Below are 22,499 nucleotides of genomic sequence, written 5' to 3' on the forward strand. Positions count from 1 at the left end.
AAGAAGTAAGTATGAAGAGAAAAGAGATGAGAATCAAATCTTGGGGAACTTTGACCTTTAAATGGCTAGTCCAAGAATCCAAGGACACCAAAAAGTTGCAATTGAAGAATAAAAGTAAACCAAAAACAGTACTAACTCTTTGGAAAGAGAAAGTTCCAAGGACAAAATTTTTCCAAAAAAAAAAAAAATCAAATTCTTCAAATATTTTTATTCATTTCTTCATTCCTATATATTCTTCCACTGGATGTTTATTGGGCACTTAGTTTATTCCAGGCCTTGGTTATACACAATTGCTAAACAAATCAACCCTGTCCTCAGATAGATCACCATTTAATCAAGTAAATCAATTTTAAACAGATAAGCCCCCAAAATATGTGTATTGTTTCAAAATATGGTGAGTTCCATAACAGGATGCTAAGAATTACAAAGAGTTTCCCGGGAGTGGTCATGGGGACATTACTGGTGGTCTTTGCACTGTTAAGTCTTGATGGGATGAAAAAGTGAGAAGCAGCCACCACACTGCCATGGTTTAAGGATAAACATGAGGGAATGATATAGAATATGCAGGGACTCTCTAGAAAATCAGAAGATAAAAGCCAAGGAATGTGTTTTGTCCTAAATTGTGAGAGAATGGAGTATGTATATACACTGAGGTTAGAAGGAAACAGTAGAGACAAATAGCTATAAATATAAAGGAAAAAAGGTGAAAGAACAATTAATAAAATTAGCTAAAATTAACTGAAATATAAATATATTTCAGGTGGAACCAAATGAGCTAAAGAAACACTACAGGAGTTCTATAAAATATCAGGTAGGTGGCTTACAAATAATTTCAAAACTGTTCAATAATCCATCACCATTTTGACTTTAAGTCCCATTTCTACAATTGTCTTCCTTTGAAACAAAGGAGGTTTTATTAGACAATGGCAGAACTAAAGTTTTTGATTTCCCATAATTTCATGATACATTCCCTAACATATGCAAATAGGTAATTCAACATATGGGTTTTTTATTAAGCAGATCAAACTAAGTAAAAATGCCCACATTTACTTACTTAAACTGAAAAGTTTTCTCTCAGCAAGAGAAACAATAAAAGAGGTAAATAGGGAGCCTACATCATGGGAACAAATCTTTACTCCTCACACTTCAGATACAGCCCTAATATCCAGAGTATACAAAGAACTCAAAAAATTAAACAATAAGAAAACAAATAACCCAATCAACAAATGGGCCAAAGACCTGAACAGACACTTCTCAGAGGAGGACATACAATCAATCAACAAGTACATGAAAAAATGCTCACCATCTCTAGCAGTCAGAGAAATGCAAATCAAAACCACCCTAAGATACCATCTCACTCCAGTAAGATTGGCAGCCACTATGAAGTCAAACAACAACAAGTGCTGGCGAGGATGTGGGGAAAAGGGTACTCTTGTACATTGCTGGTGGGACTGCAAACTGGTGCGGCCAATCTGGAAAGCAGTATGGAGATTCCTGGGAAAGCTGGGAATGGAACCACCATTTGACCCAGCTATTGCCCTTCTTGGACTTTTCCCTGAAGACCTTAAAAGAGCGTACTACAGGGATACTGCTACATCGATGTTCATAGCAGCACAATTCACAATTGCTAGACTGTGGAACCAACCCAGATGCCCTTCAATAGATTAATGGATAAAAAAAATGTGGCATTTATACACCATGGAGTATTACGCAGCACTAAAAAATGACAAAATCATAGAATTTGCAGGGAAATGGATGGCACTAGAGCAGATTATGCTTAGTGAAGCTAGCCAATCCCTAAAAAACAAATACCAAATGTCTTCTTTGATATAATGAGAGCAACTAAGAACAGAGCAGGGAGGAAGAGCAGGAAGAAAAGATTAACATTAAACAGATAGATGAGGTGGGATGGAAAGGGAGAGAAAAGGGAATTTGCATGGTAATGGAGGGAGACCCTCATTGTTATACAAAATTACATATAAGAGGTTGTGAGGGGAATGGGAAAATAAACAAGGAGAGATATGAATTACAGTGGATGGGGTAGAGAGAGAAGATGGGAGGGGAGGGGGGGGGATGGTAGAGGATAGGAAAGGTAGCAGAATACAACAGTTACTAATAGGGCATTATGTAAAAATGTGGATGTGTAACCGATGTGATTCTGCAATCTGTATTTGGGGTAAAATTGGGAGTTCATAACCAACTTGAATCCAATGTATGAAATATGATATGTCAAGAGCTTTATAATGTTTTTAACAACCAATAAAAAAAATTAAAAAAAAATAAAAAAATAAAAATGCCCACATTTGAATTTGAATTAAAGCTCAATAAAAGAGAATGGGAAATAGTTTGTTTTGTCTACAAAGGTCTAGTCCTCAATTCACATACCATGATGGTGTGAAATTCTGCAATAGTAATGTTTCTTTTTTGTTCACATAAGTGAAACAACAACGTGGGAAAAGAAGCAATTATTTAGATAACATGGTATCTTCCTTTCTTCAAATAATGTGTTTTACCACTTGTAATTATTTACAGAGTCTTATCATTTATTTTTCCTTCTAACACTGAGATATAGGCAAAGATTTGGGGTTATCCAAAATTACCCAGTCTGTATATGTGAATTCTAGTATCCCACTTCAAGGACAATTTAATCACCTCAAATTTTGTTAAAAAACACAAATCTGGGTTTAGGGCCCAAATTGTTCCTAATAGGTATTGATGCTGATTAAAATCCCATTCAATTTGTTTTTATCTCCCACTAATTTTCTTTGTAAAAAAAATCACCACATACTTGAACATATTCATAAAAGATGTACACTATTTCAATGAATTCTCAGGGATGACTGCTTTGTAAAAACCTCAGAGCTTATTCCAAAGTGTTAATACTTGTTTGCATTTCAATAAGGGCCAAAATAATTCATGTTTTTAAATTGCATTTATAAATATAAAATTTTACATTTATTTAACTTTGTTCACTCCTCCTTTCTGAATTCCCTTAGCATATCTTTTCTGTCTTATGGCTTGCTAATACAATTATTGTTGTATTGGTTATTCTATTACTATATTGTTAACTTCTCGCAGACAGAAATAATGTCTTACTCCTATTTCAGTCCCAACATGCTTTACAAAGTGCCTTGTACAGAGTTTAGTGTCTGTCAGTACTTACTTAATTCAATTTTCTACAATTCAATGAGAAATAAATTATTCTCCATCTACATAAATTCATGTCAATGGCTTAAAAATGACCAATGACAATCTGCACAGAGGTTGAGTGTGGAGTTTTGAAGCTGGGTAGAGAGCAAATAAAAAGATTTTTATGATTTGAATAAGAAACCATAGATTCTGGAGTAGCATTAGAAAAGTCAACAGCCCTGTGCCCCCTGCTTCCTTTTTCATAAGGCATTATTTTAGTAATTTTCTATACACTTCTCAAGAATCAATATACATATGGTAAAATCAGTGAGGTCTATGATATGATGCAATTTCTGACCCAACCCCTTTAGTAAGTAATTAGTTTATACTAGCTCATCTGGTTAATTCAATCTACAAGTTCCATTCCTGTTCAATAGCAGTAGTCTTCAAAATTCTTACACACAATTAATTACCTCAACTCTATTTCACATGAGTGGACTTATAATATGCTCTTAACTGCTCTTAATTGTCTTAAGATATCTTAAATTATTTTAAATGGACCCTGAATTTCAAGACCATGCACAATTTGATGAAGAAAATAATTATTTTACATAAAAAATTTTTATTGTTCTTACACTCAGGAAAGTGTGCAAATGTGTTGTTATTATTTCATAAATACCAAGGTAAGAGAGAGACAGAATAATGTAAACACATAACAAGTATTAAAAGTATACATTTTAACTATAAGGGTATATAGCACTGCCAATATCTTCTCTCAGCAGAGTTGGTTATTAACTAACTGTAAACAGAACTGATTTCTTTCTTCTCTTCTCTCTTACCTTGTAAAATCTCTGATAGATACTTTTGCAAAATTTAATTTGTAGCAAATGTTCCAAAGTACACAGTAGTGAAAAGCATTGAAGGACCTACACGAACCTCAGTAATACAACCCACTGTGAACACTGAAGAATTGACCAAAACAAAAATGTATTACTACAATGATGTTCAATGGCCTCGAACAAAATCAAGAATGGACTTGATTTTTCATTTTTAAAAGACTATTAAAAATGTATTTTAACATTAGCAACCATGCCACCTCTGAAGTATATATAACAACTCAACAACAACCACAGCAAATGCAGCACCTAAGGAGAGATCAGATGCAGGAAGGTGGAATGAAATGCATTGAAAGTAGACGACAAAATATTGTCCGTGTTCACATGGTGCTAACATGCATATTTGACTGAAAGCAATTTTGCATTAAACAACAAATAATTTATTGTGACTGGCCAATTTTTGCATATGTGTCAATAAATCCTTCTATGCCCAATAAAGCATGCAAACATGAAATAATTGTGAATGTTCTCTTCCAACAGTTGGATGTTGCATCAGTAATCCCATTTGATGTCCTCTACTTCTTCTTTGGGTTTAATCCAGTATTTAGAACAAATAGGGTATTAAAGGTAAGATGACTGCTTTCTCCTTACAATAATGGAAACCTTGAAGTAATTTAAAATATGCTACAATTACCAATACTCTCAATTTTTCTCCAAATTGTCTTCCTTTTTCTGCCCTCATCAGTGCTATAAAAAAATTTTAACTAAATAATAGAAAAGTGCAATTGCTTCTACCACTGGAAATTGCTACATGTTATTTTTATTACATATCTCACAACAGGTATTATTATAACTTAAAATAAGTATAATTTGTACTTCTAAATAAAACTATACTTACAATGAATCTTTTATATTTTTTTTCTATTTGTTCTTTTTTTAATGTTACTGACTGTCTGAAATATGGGCTTTAATATGAATTAGATTAGATTACCCCTAAGTTATCTTACTCATCTAAAATTCTATTATTCTACAATAAATGCAAGCATACTTTTGCATTACAAAATTATATACATACTTGGGTACAACTAAAATGTTCATCAAGAGGGAAGTACTTAAAAACCCTGAGGTACATCTACATAATAGAATACATTGTAGCTTTAAAATAAAAGGGGATTTTCTATGCGCTACTATGGAAATACCTCTAAGATAAATTGCTAAGTTAAATGGGGAAAAAAAACTAGATCCATAACAATTTTTATAACAATGCTAACTTCTGTTTAGCACAAAGGAAATAACCAGTAAACTGCTTACCTCAGGTAAGAAGGAAAAACAGGATAGACAGGGGCAAGAGTAAGATCAAGACTTTTGAAGGTATATATTTCATGTTAATTTTGAACTATTTAAATATATTAGCTACTCAGAAAGATTCTAAGACATATATATTTCATAACTCTTGGCTTTGCGGGGCACCTGAAAAGAACTGAAGAGAGTCAGAGTTTGAAATTTCAGATAAATCTTTAAGAACAGCAATAATAACTTGTATCTCCCTCTTAAAAGGACCACAAAAGAGCATATAAATTTTAGTGAATTGTCTTTATCGAATCTTGGGCAGACGAGATAGCATAACCAGGTGACACTAGTGAACCCTAACAGCAACAATAATGGGAGCAGGTGTCATTTGTTTTCATTCGGGGCTGCAGACTTTGCTAAAACTTTGTATCCATTATCTCATTGATATGTCCCACCACCGTCCTTTTAGAGATGAAAAAAATAAAAATTAGCATGGTGAAAACAATCTGTATGGACATACTGCTGCTAAAAGGCCAGATCTGGATACTATCAGTACTTATCTGAATCTAAATTCTTCATTTAATCAGATTGGCGATAAATATCAGGCAGAAAGAACTTTCTTTTTATGCTCAGAGTCTTTCAAGTTAAATGGTCCTTACCCCATATTTCCATACACCGAAAACAGTTCTTGAAGCATCTGGTTTGACTGTGGATATGAATATAAATTAAGGCAGCACACAATGTTCCAAGAAGCCTAGCGTTCGGTCATCCCTCATCAAATTTCTAGTTCCTCATTCAAGTTTCAGAAGGCACTTGCTCAAAGGTAACCAGTTTTCAAAAAGACTCAGGTTCCTACAGATTGAGGAGTTTGCTTCACCTTATAATAAAAGCTTATAAAATGCCAACTCCTCATACTCCCACCTCTGTATCCTTAAAATGTTTGAAAGCCTTCTGTATCCTGAAGTATTTGTAAAATATAGGAAGATTATTCGAGATTATAAAAGTCAACATTGATCTTCTTTGCTAGCCTTATAGTCCTCATTTATAAGGATGTCATTTGAATGGAAATTTCTCTAGGATAAATATTTGTCATCTATCTGTCTCTAAGCTATAAAACAAGAAAACAAATTAAGAATAAAAAATTTTCTCTACTATGAACACCTAAGCTAAATTTTAAAACATTGCTCCTTTGTGCAAAATTCTATTAACCGTAAACTGATTACCACAAATTGAAATTATCATAATCAGAATGTTTGAAGGATGTTTTCCTACTTAAAAATTATGGCAAAACAAATCATTTGTCTGCATTTCTAATTAAAAATTTATTGCTATTGTATATTATTTTTAATTCGAAATGTTTTACTGCAGTCATATCTGTATTGGGTGATGTATTGGGTGTAATTTTAATCTCTAAGGCCCCTCCTGTCTGTAAGATTCTGCCAGTCTACATACATTAAAAATATTAATGGATATCTACACACAACACTTCCATGAGGCATGTTGTCTTATTGTATCCGTTTTACAGATGAAGAAACAAAGTACACAAAGAGTAAGAGATTTTTCCAAAGTCACGTGGTTAGTAAGTAGCAGAGAAAAGGACTAGAATTTGGCTCTGAGATTCCTACTCTCAGCCCTGAGTTTTGCTGCCTATAGTAATGAAAGGGGAAAGGAAATAGAGGAATAGGAATGCAGAATGGCAGTCAGAGCTGAGATACAAACAGAAGGAAGCAGAAAAGAACCTTGGGGAAAATAGCAACTCTGTTAGGATTAGATCACATAAACTCATTGTACCTTTGGATAACATCAAGAAAGCTGGCTAATGCAAATACTTACTGGATTTAACTTTTGTTGAAACAAATATACATTTAATACACCTTGCTTAAAAATAATTCTTGTGTTGAGCAAATGGTATTACATTATACTTTTCCTCTTTCACTTAAGTTTTTGAAGAGAATGACTTTAATTATTGTGAAAGAGAGTTATAGTGTATGCTTTACAAAGAAAAGACATGATTGATTTTCAACAAGCCTTACAAATAAGACTATAACTAGAGGGTAGAAATAAAATACAGCAAGAAGCTCTGGAAGTTTGGCATCATGCTAAAATGTACTGCCCAGGGGAAAATACCACTAAACAGGGTCTATATTTAAAAAAAAAAAAAAAGACATACAAATAAAGTTATTTTCAGTAATAAATAATATCTATTTTGCATAGTTTTATCTAAATAGCTATTTAAAAGACTAATATTTTTTTTATTTCTTTTGCCTGTTTTCTACATAGTACACTTCATTTTTTGAGTTTAATCATCACCTAGAGTCTATAATGGAGAAAGCATATATCTACAGGTAACGTATAATCCATACACTTGGGGAAAGTAAAGAACTCAATGGTGCAACATTTATAATGGCATTTGGGAGAAATATGACCACGCTGTTCAAGACGGGGGGATAATTTCAGGTTTGGGCTATGTGACATATGTATTCTACAACATATTTGGATATTTCATGTGAGATAAAAGAATGAATATCATATCATAGTTTAGAAGAATACTAAACTAAAAATAGGATTCATTACCTACTTCAGTCAAAACAAGGACAAATAAATCTACTCTTTTGCAAGCCAACCCTCCTCTCTCTCAGGACAATTGATTCTTAATCTAAATTTCACTTATTTGCTGTTCTAAACTTCACTTGCACAAAGACCTCTCTCTAATCACAACAGTTCGTCGTAGCATAAAGTCCCATGAGCTTTTCAGGGATTTCCAGTTAAATCAGCTTAGCGTATTTTATGAGACTCAAAGTGGAGAGGTGACCCTGGAGGCATGTCTTTCACAGAGTTGACTTGTACCATCTGTGAAAAGAGAGGGAGTTTTTTGTTTTGGATTTTTTTTTTTTTTTTTTTTTTTTTTTTTTTTTTTTTTTTTTTTTTTTTTAGCACTCTGTCAGTCCCAGTCAAGACACTGCAGTTAAAAAAAAAAAAAAAAACTATGCAATGGCACCATCACTTTCTACTGTACTAATGAGAGTTAACAGTTGGCAAATCTAAAGCAAGGAGGTTCAGTGGAGACTTGGAGGAAAAGAAAATGTTAAAACAGGCTGCATTACAGAAACAACATGAATCCTTACTTTGCCTTTATTGTCTCTGACAGAGTCATTCGAACAACCGGGTACTTGTTATTCATTCTGCACATTAATGCCTGTATTTATTACTGGGCTTCAAGCTATGAAGGAATTGGCACAACGAGATGGGTATATAATGGTGAAGGAAACAAGTAAGTTCTGATTTTGAAACTTTTATTGATGCTTCTTTATTTTTGATTGAGTGTATGCATTTTCTTAAGTTGTTGGGGTTTTTTTTAATTGTCATTCATAACCTATTCATGGGCAGTAAAACCTGTTTAGCAGGACACTCACTATGTTTTTAAGTGAAAAAGAGCACAGGAGAATACACTAGAAAATATCAGCATCTGTCAAATAGAGAGGTGTGTGTATGTGTGTGTGTGTCTGTGTGTGTGTGCATGAGGACGCATACATGTGTGTGGGTGTCCTGGGTTGGCCTATGAAATGCATTTCCTCCATGGGATCATGATTTTTTTTTTAAAAAAAAGTCTTTTAAAGAAGCCTCTGTTTTAGACAACTGCTTTAGGTAACTTTTAGTAACTTCAGTGCTGATTGTTAGTAACGAACAATGCTAATTATTCAGAGGGCAGGTGCAGTGGCTAATTAGTTTACCACTGGAGGGTTTTATGGGTTTGTGAGTCAACTATAACCACTAACTCAATTAAACACTTAGAAAATAACAAGGATCATAAATTAAACTTGACAATTAGGTATGCAAGTGTCCCAGGAATGAAAAACATCATTTGAAAAATTTTGTGTGGTAGAATCAGGACTCAATAATGGCAACTGGTTATTTAATAGCCAGTTTTCCTTTTGGAATTTACAAGATCCTGGTATAATACTCCACTAACTTTCTCCTTCTATGAAATGACATTGACATACTATAATGTAATGTTCTTAATGGAAAAAGTAGGTCCCAGCACTCATATATTTTTTATACTATACACTACCCAGAGTGAGTTGAATATGTATAATATGTGTAACAACATTGTTTCCATTTTTACTGAGAATTAATTTTTTAAAACTTAAAGTCAAAGGCTCACCGATTGTGAAAACATATATACACATGCACAGGTGCACTAATTGTGAAAACATATACACATCACACACATACACACACACACACACACACACACATATACACATACAGGAAATCTGTTTCTGGAAAATTTATAGCCAAAACTGTAAACTTATACCCAAAACTGATTAATAAATAATTTGTTAATTTACATAATATAAATAAGTCTTACAAAAAATTAAGATACCAACTATATTAAATATATATTCACAACAATGTCTAAAATTTGAAGTATTGAAAATACCAAGTGATGGGATAAGACTGAAAATATCAATTGGTAGAATAAATTAGAGCTACTTAATCTCTTATATAATTTTGGCAGGAATATAAAATGGTAAAACCATTTTTGAAAAAAGATCAGACAGGTTTTTTTTTAATTAAACATATACCTACCTTACCACTAAAACTCCTAAGCCTAGATATTTACCCAAAAGAAATGAAAACATATCCAGAGAAGAAACTTACACAAAAATATGCATAGACTGGAACCAGCATTTGACTCAGTCATCCCACTCCTAGGTTTATGCCCAAAGGACTTAAAATCAGCATACTACAGTGACACAGCCACATCAGTGTTTATAGTAGCTAAATTCACAATAGCTAAACTATGGAACCCACCTAGATACCTTTCAACAGATGAATGGATAAATAAACTGTGATATATATATACACAATGGAATATTATTTAGCCTTAAAGAAGAATGAAATTATGGCATTTGACGGTAAATGAATGGAACTGGAAAATATCACGCTAAGCGAAATAAGCCAATCCCAAAGAACCAAAGGATGAATGTTTTCTCTGATATGCAGATAAAAATTCACAGTAAGGCAGGGGTAAAATATAGGTACTAGACAGATGGGAGTAAAGGGAAAGGAGAAGGTATGGGGAGTAGGAATGATAGTAGAAAGAATCAGACATTATTACCTTGTGTGCACATGTGATTATATGTATATTATCAAGTACAACCAGAAAATGAGAAGTTATACTCCATTTATGTATGATATGTCAAAATGCATTCTACTGTCATGTATAACTAATTAGAATAAATTTAAAAATTTGTAAATATATTCATAGAACCTCTATTCATAATAGCCAAAAACTTGAGAGGGCCTAGTTATTTATCCAGAGATAAAAAGACAAACCATGGTATATATGTATAATGGATGCTACTCAACAATACAGAGTAACAAAATTACTGACAGACAAAAGATGACTAATGCTTATGAGTGAAAGATACCTTACGCAAAAACATACATACATACTGTGTGATTTCATTTATGTGAAATTCTAAAAGAAGCAAAACATATCTATAGCAGAAAAAGTTAAGACACGAGTTGTCTCTTAAGTTCTTGGGACAAGAACTGACTAAAAAGAACCAAAAAATTTTTCTGGAGCAATTGATAAAAATATTCTGTGCTTGATAAATGTTTGAGTTACACAACTATATGTATATGTCAAATATTTGTCAAATGATACAAAAATAATTAGCATTTATACACTGACAATGAACAATCTAAAAAGAAAATAATCCCATTTATTGAAGCATCAAATCAAAAGGAATAAAATACTAGGAGGTTTAAGACTTATGCACCAAAAACTATAAAACACAAATGAAAGAAACTAAAGCTGACACAAATAAATGGAGCCCATGTTCATGGACTGGAAAAACTTAAATTGGTAAAATATTCAAACTATCCAAAGCAATATACAGATTCAGTGCAAACCCTACCAGAATTCCAATGGGTTTTTTCTCCAGAAATGTACAAAACAACCTCCAAATTCATATGAAACCACCAAAGTCTACAAATAGCTAATGCAGTTTTGAGCAAAAAGGAAAAAAGCTAAAATCATCACGCTTCCTAATTTCAAAGTGTATTGCAAAGCTACAATAATCAAAATAGTATGACGCTGGCATTAACAACAGACATATAGATGAATGGAACAGAATAGAAAGCTACACACACACACACACACACACACTCATAAAATCCTTATACTATACACAAAAATCACCTCAAAATGGAATAAAGACCCTATAGACAGGACCTACCACCATGGAAAAGCCATGATGGCCACAGAGACAGCTACAGGGCCAAGGACAAGGCTCTGTTGGCCAGTGTCCCTGCCAATCTGAGGGCCAGCCCCAAGGGGAGACACGTCCACCTCGGGTATGTGAGGACTCCATGGGTTCTGGCTGAGAGGCAGCTGCTTGTGGCCCTGGCTTCAGCACAGCTGGTATAATCTGCCTATCACCTGGGAGCTGATCTAACCATTGGTGAGCCAGCTCTCTTGTGCACACCAACATACTGTGCACTGTGTGTGGTTGTGAGAAAGTCCTTCCTAAGAGCCCGGTGCTCAATATGCACCTGGACAACAGCCACTGTCTACAAGATGGCATAGTAAATCCAACAATAAGATTTGAAAACTGAACGGAAATTCTTTTGTTGTCCAATTGAAGTATGCTCTAGAGGGACCTAAAGATTATTTTCTCAGTTATCTCTCCTAAGACAGCACTTTATAAAAATGCATGCCAAGAAGCATAAATAGAATAAGTACAGCAATTCATATGTCACTGAATGGGACTTGAAAAGGCACACAAAGGACTGTGGAAAGAACTTCCAGTGCAAGTGCAGCTATCCCTCTGCCAGCAGAATGGCATTACAGTCTCACATATACCACACTGGCCATGAAATCCTGCACAACACAGGGATTCACCTAGAAAAAAAGAAAATGGAATACCTCCTGCAAAACCAGAGTTATCTAATATGACCATTGAAAAATGGAGCAAACCAACCAAAACTTTGACCAGACATTCAAGACCTAGAAACTTCAAAGACTCTTGGAGCTCTAAGGCCAAAAAAGAAGTGTCATACCTCTGAGATGTCTTCCAAAATATCCCAAAGTGGCTCTGGTTAAACTTCCAGTAATGGAGGTTTTTTCCTGTTCATTTCTTTGTACCTACAGCTGCATGTTAGTCAGCTTTTCATCACTGTGATCAAAAGACCTGACAAGACCAGCTTAGAGAAGGGAAATTTTACTTGGGACTCACAGTTTCAGAGGGTTCAGTCCATGATCAGCCAACTTCACTGCCCTGGGCCTGAGGTGAGGCAGAATATCATGATGGAAAGACTTGGGGGTGGGGGGGGAAGCTGCTCAGCTCATGGCAGCCAAGAAATAGAGAGAGGAAGGAACCACAGATAGAGTTGAAGCCATGCCCCCACTGGTCTACTTCCTCCCAGTCATGCCCTTCCTGTCTATAGTTACTACCCAGTAGTCCATTAAAATTATTAATCCATCAAATGGATTAATCCACTGATGAGGTTACAGCTCTCATAATCCAATCATTTCATCCCACAACATTCCTTCCATTGTTTAATTCATAATATTTTTAGGGTACATTAAAGATCTGAACAATAAGCTGATAATTTCTTCAGGTTATGGTGTCAATTGTCAATAGCTCCATTGTAGGTGCTATTCACTTAGTGTCCTTGTCAGTAGAGAATATGATCCTTAAACTAGATTCAAAGGCTTACTCTCTTAAGGGGAACCTCATCTTTCAAAAATTATAAGACTTATAAATTAAGATTATAAGTTATAAATTATAAAATTATAAATTGTTGAGTCAATGAATACAGTTGTTAAATAAACTTGCATAAAAGTCCACATAATCCTTTACAAGAATTAGGTAACACGTGTGTCAAAAGAACAGAATTTCTTCAAACAATGTAAAAACAAATGTGTCCGAGGGATGGGGATAAAGTTCAGTTGGTAGAGTGCTTGCCTTGCATGCACAAGCCCTGGGTTCAATCCCCAGCACCACAAAAAAAAAAAAAATATATATATATATATATGTGTGTGTGTGTGTGTGTGTGTGTGTGTGTGTGTGTGTGTGTGTGATATATCTCATAAAACTTCTGCACTGTAGGTTGTCCCTGATTCCTTCATGTCATCTTGTTTTCAGACTGATCTGTTGTTTGATTCTTAAGTGTCCTTCTCATTAGTTTCACACCCAGACATTTCTGCTCAGCTCTTAGGTAACTTCAACCAGAACTGCTCAGGCTGATGCATTTATGGACAGCTGGTTCCAGCCAGGTAGGAAATTCAGAGAAACACAAACCAGTGGGTAGCAAAGTTCCCCCCACCACACACACATAAACACTCAACCGTGTGTTGCCTGCAAGAAAAATACCTCATGGCAAGATAATGAAGTTGTGAAAGAATGAAAAATATTTCATGCAAGTGGAATATAAAAGCAAGCAGAAGTAGCTATGCTTATATTCCAACAGAAATGACTTTGAAACAAACTTAGAAGACACAAAGAAAGAAGGTGACTACATATTGCTAAAGAAAACAATACAATAAGAAGATAGAAAGATCATCATAAATATGCATGCACCCAAAATGAATGCACTCAAGTTCATAAAACAAATACTATTCAACATAGAGGGACTATGGCCCTAACACAATAATAGTGGGTTACTCCAATACCTCATTCTCACAAATAGATACATCAGGCAGACAAAAATTGAAAAAGAAATACCAGAGTTAAACTATACTGTAGATCTAACTAACTTATCAGACATCTACAGAAGATCCCATCCAATAACAGAATACATATTCTTTTCAGCAACTCATGGAACTTTCTCTAAAACAGATTATATCTTAAGTCATAATGCAAGTCTTAACAAATACAAAAATCAAATAATTTCTTGCATCCTATCAGATCAAAATAAAATAAAACTAGAGATTAACAGCAAGAGAAACTATACAAATGCTGGAGATTGAACAATACAATTTTGGGTGATCACTGGATCATAGAAGAAACCAATGGGTAAATTTTTAAATTTCTTTAATCAAATTAAAATGGAAAAACATACCAAAATCTATGGCATACAGTGAAGGCAGTTCTATGAGGGAAATTTACATCTCTGAGTGCCTTTATTTAAAAAACACTTCAAGACATAGGCACAGGCAATGATTTCCTGAATAGGACTGAAATAGCTCAGGAAATAATAGTGAGAATTAACAAATGAGACTTCATCAAATAGAAAAGCTTTTTCACAGCAAAGGAAACAGTAAATAAAAAGCCCATAAAATGGGAGAAATCGTGGCAGCTAGCTACTCTTCTGATAGAGCATTAATATTCAAACATATTTTTGAAAACTCAAAAAATTTAACTCCAAAAACAAACTATCCAATCAATTGAGTGAACAAATAAACTGAACAGACCTTTCTCAAAAGAAGTATGAATGGCCAATAATTATGTTTTAAAACATTCAATAACTTTAGACATCAGGGAAATTCAAATCAAAACTACATTGAGATTTCATCTCACCATAGTTAGAGTGGCAATCATCAAGAATATAAAACCACAAATCCTGGAAAGGATTTGGGGGGACAGAACCCTTATACATTGTTAGTGGGAATGTAAATTAGTACCATACTATGGCAATCAGTATGGAAGTTCTTCAAAATACTGAAAATAGAAGTATCATAAGATCCAGTGGTATCACACCTTAGAATATGCCAGAAGGAAAAAAGTCAGCATACTCTATAGATACCTGCATACCCACATTTATTGTAGCAGAATTCATAATATCCAAGTTATAGAATCTGCCTAGGTTCCCATCAATACATGTACCAATACAGAAAATGTGGTATGTATATACACAATGGAGTTTTATGCAGCCATAAAGAATGAAATAGTATCATTTGCAGGAAAATGGATGGATAGAATATTAAGTGGAATAAACAAGACACAAAAGACTAGCTTTACAAGTTTTCCCTCATGTGGAATCAAGGAGCAGGTGGCAGGACATGAAAGTAGCAGGAAGACTACCAGAGGAAAGGAATCAGGGGAGTGGGAGGGAAAGATAGAGGAGAGTAGCGGGGAAGGTATGATCAAAGTATGTTGTTTGCATGTAAGCCACAATGAAACCCATTATTCTATATAATTAAAATGCACTAACAAAAATGGAAAAGGGTGGATTAAAGACTTACATGTGAGGACTAAAAATATAAAATTACTAGAAAAAAGCACAGAGAGAAATCTCCATGACCTTGGTCTGGTTTGTAATACTTTGGATATAACAAAAAAAAATATATGCAACAAAAGCAAAAATAGACCCGCACAGTGGCACACACCTGTAATCCCAGCAGCTTGGGAGGCTGAGACAGGAAGATCAAGAGTTCAAAGCCAGCCTCAGCAATGGCAAGATGCTAAGCAACTCAGTGAGTCCCTGTCTCTAAATAAAATACAAAATAGGGCTGGGGATGTGGCTCAGTGGTCAAATGCCCTTGAGTTGAACCCCCAGTACCACCCCCCCAAAAAAGCAAAAATTGACAAATATGTTTATATCACTTTTAAATGTTTCTACACAGCCAAGGAAACAACAAAATAAGAAGGCAACAGACCCAATAGGAGAAAATATTTGAAAAGCAAATATCTGTTAATGGATTAATATCCAAAATATATAAGAATTCCTACAACTTAAAAAAAAATTAATGGCCAAAGGACCTGAAAGACATTTTCAAAAGAAAAGATACAAATAGCCATAGAGTATATGAAAAGGTGCTCAACATCATTAACCACCAGGGAAATGCAAGTCAAAACCTCAATGAGATATCTCACCTAATTAAAATGGCTATTATCAAAAAGACAAAAAAAACAACAACAAATACTAGCAATGATGCAGAGAAAGAGGATTCTCATACGCTGTTGGTGGAATTTTGAGTTCATACAGCCACCATGGAAAACAACTGTCTTTTTTATTATAGCCATCCTAACTGGAATGAGATAGTATCTCTCTGTGGCTTTGATTTGCATTTCCCCGATAATTAATGATTTTGAGTGGTTCTTCATATACTTTTATCTATTTATGTATCTTCTTTTGAGAAATATCTACTCAGCTTCTTTGTTTCTTATTTTTGCTGTTGAGGTTTTTTTTCAATTCCTTATATATTCACAGAAGAAAAATTCCTATTTTCACATTGAATGTTTTAAGTTTATGTCAAATTCTGTCTTATTGCTTTAACTGGAGCTGTGTGTGTGGTGTGTGTGTGTGTGTGTGTGTGTGTGTGTGTGTGTGTGTGTTTCAAATATTGTATAGTTCACAGCTAGATAGTTCAGGTTTTAAATCAGCCAGATAGAATCTCCTTGAGAAGATCCATCTGCCTGGGGTGTAGATATTAGAGATGGACACACTTGACTAATTAAGCTAATCCTAGAAAATCAATATGATGCCATCTAATTAAATTACAAATCTTACCTTTGGTCGTGCATGTCTGGGCATAAGACCTGACTGAACAAAGAATCCCAAAATAAACCACAAAGCATCAGGGCAAAAAACTTCCAATTAACATAGCAGACTATTTAATAAAAAAAAAATTATTTAAGACTAGCCCTTGAGATTTGTAAAATCAATGCCAAAGTTTCACATTTGACTTCTGTTTTTTTACATCCATAAATAAGAAACTGAAAGAAAATAATTCATGTTTTTTTTTTTTCCTGTTAAAACCATAATGGCTTTGGAGGGGGCAGAAATGCCAACACTTAGGATGGAATCAACCATGTAAGGAGAGAATCTAGTCCCTTCCCACTCTGGGACAGTATTAAGTTTAATAAATTTCTTTAATTTAAAGAGACCCACAGGTTTAGGACCTGTGACCAAAATAAATTAGGTAACAGGAAATTATAAATTGGAACTTGAAAAGTTAAAATGCAATCTATAAAATGACTTCCATACTTCTTCAAGGTGGTTCTCTTTGACATCAAGTTCACTATACTATTAGTAAGCCCAAGGAAGCCTGCTAGGAAAAAAATTACACAGTGGTAATATTTTTATTCTCTTGGCACAGTAGTTTTAAACCCTATCAAAGAGTTAATTATTTTTTCTGTTCCTATAACCACGAGGTTTTAAGAAAAAAAAAAAAAAAGCCCATGTCCTTCAAAAGGTATTGAATTTCAAATAGAAGGATTTCTTTATAAACCTATTTTGATCTGAATATTGACTTCAACATCAGTTTATTTCATTCTTTGTAAACCCAACTTCTTAGTATTTAAAGATCTGCAAACCCCATAAACTATTTTCACAAGAAAAAACATTATTCTATTCAAAGTCTAATACACAATTATCTAAAGTGCTGTTATAGTGGCCCAACAGAACACGAAATAAAACCTTAAGATAGAATCATGATACAAAAGCTGTTTTTCTATGTCAATCCTGGACAACAAAATAGCTTTTTGGTATTCATTAAATCCAAATACCTCTCTATAAAATATCTTTAGTTTTTCTTTATGTACAAGACTTTAAGGATTCAGTGTGGATGCCTCACCTGAACAATATCAAAACTATATGGAATATACCAAATGTTATGCCTAATCATGCACAAAAACTATAGTCTATGGTTATAATTATATAAGGGTGCTGTCATACTAACTTCCACTTCCACCTCACTGTGGACTCCATGAAATCCACAATTATATGTAGCTAAATTAATATTATATGTTCTATTCTTTATCATATTCTTGTCTGATTCTCTTCCTATTTAGGTTATAGTGACCTTAGTAGCCTCTCCATTTTTAAATTGCTCAAGTTGAGTACAAAATCTTTATCAAGCATATTCCTGATAATTTTTGGTTTTCTTAAATACTAAATTTCTATATAAATTATCTATTACATCCAAGATAGAGCTCCATCTCCTCCATCTCTGTCATGGTTTGCATATTAAGTAGCATAATAAAATGTGGGTGGAATATATAGAGAAGGTATTTACCAGTTCTATTTTCCTGTAGTAGAAACAATCATATATAAACTGTAAAAGATTCTCCCATTTACATAAATATACTTCATCTCTATAATATCCCCCACAAGTCACTAGTATGGTAATTTGAAGATGGCCTCAAATTCTTTCCTGTTTCTTTCATAGACAGATGAATTCAAACTTCTCTTTCCTTGAATCTGAACTAGCTTTAGTGATTTTCTTGATAAATATAATGTGACAAGAAACTATGATGTTATAGGACTTCTGGGTTATAAGAAACCTTTCAGCTACCATTTGGGTTGCTTTGCTCTGGGGGAACTAGCTGCCTTATAAGAAGTCCACATCTACCCTGAGACTGCCATGTGATGAGGAAGCCCAAACTAATCACAATGAGAGGCTAAATGGAAAAAGAAAGATAACCCAGCCTGTCCCAGTTATTCCAACCATCCTAGCTCAGGCTCAGATATGTGAGAGAAGAAACTACCTTTTCCAACCCAAGCAGGTGTGGCATAGGGAAGAACAGAAGAACCCAATCAACAATAAAAATCAAGAATCCTACTTCAATCACCAGAGATCTCCAGCCATTCATGTCACCCCAGCTGGAAAATCTCTGCTGAGCCTTGCACAAATTTCTGACCCACAAAGCTAAGAACCTAATAATACACTGGTTGTTTTACATTTCAGGAACAGCTGGTGAACACTCTCCTTGGGCTTAATTGCTTAGTCATTTCACAGTATTTACTGAAAAGCTTACAATGGCATACACAGTATTTGCCAGCACCGCCTATTGAAAGAGAATCTTAGGGCTGGGGATGTGGCTCAACGCACGCTCGCCTGGCATGCGTGCGGCCCACGTTCGATCCTCAGCACCACATACAAACAAAGATGTTGTGTCCGCCAAAAACTAAAAAATAAATATTAAAAAAACTCTCTCTCTTTAACAAAAAAAAAGAAAGATAATTTTAATTAGGAAGAAATTTGTAATTATTTGGTGATAATCTACATAGTGAAGCAAAATAGTAATGTAATATAATAAAATGGTAATATAATAATATAATAAAAGGGAAATGTATACTTTTTTGTCACAGATATCTGAGATGTTATTATTGGGCAGTTCGAACTTTAATTACCATTGGAGGTCTCCCAGAGCCACAAACTACATTTGAAATTATTTTCCAACTTTTGAATTTTTTTTCTGGAGTGTTTGTGTTCTCCAGCTTAATTGGTCAGGTAAGTTGAATATGTACACCTAAATACATAGTGTTTTCATTTTTGAAAGACTAACAAGTGTTTACAAATTTTATGGAGGAAAGATTAAAAATTATCTAGTGGTTATTCTTTGTCTTCTCCTCCTCCTAACTCCTCTACTTCTTTCACTAACTTTCATCTATTTTAATGACATGGAGGGGGACGTGATTGGGTCAACTCACACAATATATCCATTAATGTCCAGGGTCTGCTATATTCCAAAGGAGTTTGGAAGTTATCAGTTCAGAAAAGAGAAGCATCCTGGGAGGTTTATGGAGCAGGATGCATTTGAAGCATCTTCAAAAAACAGGTAGTATTCAGTAAACATAGACAGGTATTTCAATTGATCAGAAACAGTATGTGGAAAAGATGTCACAGAGACAGTGTGGGGAAAAAATGATAAAACATGAGACAACTTCAAGAAGATAGAAACAGTTTCAGTTCTAAACCATTAGATCCATTAGAAGATCTACCAGAAAAGTCCATTTTTCAGAAAAAGATACTTCTATGTCAACTTCTTACCTGAAGCTTCCTTAAAGCTTTCTTATTTCCTTAAAATTCAAATGTTATCATAAAATCATTGGGTTAAAATCAACCCATTTAAACTACAAACTAAAAAATACATCTTAAATAACTAATAAATCATTGTTTCACAGATGTTTGCTATGGCATTCTGTCCCTCTTCTCAAGAGATTACAGTAGAGTAAGAAAATAAAACAAGTGCATAAATAGATATATTACAAGTTGAAAGAGACCAAAATCTCTGTGAATTCCCAGAATCACCATTAATGAAAAGTTCAACAGCAGAGCATCTTTAGAACTTTTACTTCCTTGGAAGATACTATATATACCACATGCTAAAAAACAAAAAAAGCCATGTCGGGGCATGGGCACTAGGTTAGATTACATCACAAAATGATTATTCCAATTAGAGAAACTATGGGTTCCCACTCACCACACTCACAGTAGTAGACTGAAACTCATTCTTTAACAAAATTTAGCAATCAAAAAATTATTCATTATGATATCTAACACTATTCAAAAGCAGTCAAAACTTACATGTGAATGTCCAAGGTCTTCTATACATAGCAAGCTCCAGAGGAGTTTGGGAGCTATCAGTTCAGAAAAAGGAAGCTTCCCAGGAGGTTTTGTGGAGGAGGATGCATTTGAAGCATCATCAAAAACCAGGTAGTATTCAGTAATCATAGACAGGTAGTTCAATTGATCAGAAACAGTGTGTGGAAAAGATGTCACAGAGAGAGTACAGGAAAAGATGATAAAACGTGAGACAACTTCAAGAAAATGGAAACAGTTCCAGAACAACTGGAGAGAACATGTGTAACTAAGAGCTATATGTAAAGATAAGATATTTTAAGAGCTCCAGATGTTAAAGACATTGAACTCTATCTTAAAGACAATAGAAGCCAGACAAGAGATGATTTTGAACAAAGATTCAAGGAAAGTCAGTTAAAATATAATGAATTGGAAATTGGGATACTACTTTAAAACAGAGGTTTTATTATTATTTAGTTATGGTAAGACTCACAATTTATGGTATATGGTAGTTGGTTATACTCATAGGGCTCAGGAGGAGGGAGCCCGTCATACCATGGTGGGGAGGATGAACAAAATGGGAAAGCACAGCTAGCGAACAACAGGAGAGGCAGGATAAGCAGGGTTAGTGTTGGCTTGTTTAAATAATTTCCGCATGCTCTGAGGTGTAGGACTGTCTCTATTTATCTGGTATCCGGCACTGTTGAATGGGACAGTGGGTAGAGGCCTGAGTGTGAGACAGTTGGAAATATGGGATCTGGATCAGTTACTTTGCATATGAGACACTCTTGGTAGAGGTGATCACTATCTCCGGGAATTAACTGACCCTGGGAGGTGCAAGCAAGGCCCCAGACAGCAGCATATTAAAATACAGAGAATTAAAATATGTTTAATGCAGATACACAGAGGTACGGCAATTCCAGCCTAAACACATCAATGGTCTGGAGAGAGAGGTTGTAAAGGAAATTCCATTAAGAAAATATTTAGGGGGCTGGAGATGTGGCTCAAGCGGTAGCACACTCGCCTGGCACGCGTGCGGGTTCGATCCTCAGCACCACATACAAACAAAGATGTTGTGTCCACTGAAAACTAAAAAATAAATATTAAAAAAATTCTCTCTCTCTCTCTCTCTCTCTCTCTCTCTCTCTCTCTCTCTCTTTAAAAAAAAAGAAAATATTTAGGTACTGGAAGTTGGATATAAAGCAGTTAAAAACTATAAGTATAGGGCTGGGTATATAGCTCAGTTGGTAGAGTGGTTGCACAAGGTCCTGGTTCAATCCCCAGCACCACAAAAATAAAAACAACTGTAAGTATAAAATATCATAATCTTAGTGGCTTGAGAAATTGTATCAGTGGTTGAAATATGAAGCTGGTTGGAGAGAAAATTTAAACCAACTTGAATATAAATAGCAAAAATCACATTTCATAATTTTTCATAAAATCAATGTGAGGTAGTCACATCCCATTCATTGTTTTCTCTGTTTTACAGAGGCAGAAACTCCAATTTAAAGATTTTTAAGATGCACCCCCTAATTCATACATGTAATCCATACAGATATATGATATATATGATAGAAGCATATATAATAATAGTAAAATCCACCACATATTGAGCACTTACCAAGTCCAAGGCAGTTTTCACAACAAGACTAAGAAACGATGTCTATCTGGCACCAGTTCAATTCTCTTGCTGCTCTAAGTGTAGCCTTTGGAAAAGCAGCAGCAGCAGCACTTGAAAAATTCAGAACTCAGGCCCTCCTTCAGACCTACTGAGTTAGAACCTGCATTTTTAAGATCTTCACGTGATTCTTAAGCAAATGAAAGTAAAAAGTGTTGTTTTATATATCACACCACACCATGCCTGTCTTTAAATTGAATTTGAGGTTCCAACAGGAACAGAAGGAAATATCAAGTCATTGAATATAATGCACCAGAGCACAAGAGAAAGATTAAACTTGGAAGTACAGATTTGTACCTTAAAC

The 22,499-nt window shown here is 34.5% G+C and overlaps 1 protein-coding gene and 2 pseudogenes across 1 annotated transcript in view; all 3 read left to right on the forward strand.

Moving 5' to 3' along the window:
* Positions 1-22,499, forward strand: part of Cngb3 (cyclic nucleotide gated channel subunit beta 3) — a 157,300-nt gene that overhangs the window by 80,351 nt on the left and 54,450 nt on the right. Inside the window, exons 7-11 of the mRNA XM_071602432.1 lie at positions 761-811; positions 4,506-4,592; positions 7,536-7,600; positions 8,404-8,526; positions 19,305-19,446. Of these exons, the coding sequence (XP_071458533.1) occupies positions 761-811; positions 4,506-4,592; positions 7,536-7,600; positions 8,404-8,526; positions 19,305-19,446 (468 nt within the window). The remainder of the gene's footprint in view (positions 1-760; positions 812-4,505; positions 4,593-7,535; positions 7,601-8,403; positions 8,527-19,304; positions 19,447-22,499) is intronic.
* Positions 10,309-12,428, forward strand: LOC139702105 (ATM interactor pseudogene; annotated as a pseudogene).
* LOC139702106 (ATM interactor-like) lies at positions 12,891-18,932 on the forward strand (annotated as a pseudogene).

This window comes from Marmota flaviventris, chromosome 15, assembly GCF_047511675.1.
Source record: "Marmota flaviventris isolate mMarFla1 chromosome 15, mMarFla1.hap1, whole genome shotgun sequence".
In the NCBI taxonomy this organism is placed as follows: Eukaryota; Metazoa; Chordata; class Mammalia; order Rodentia; family Sciuridae; genus Marmota; species Marmota flaviventris.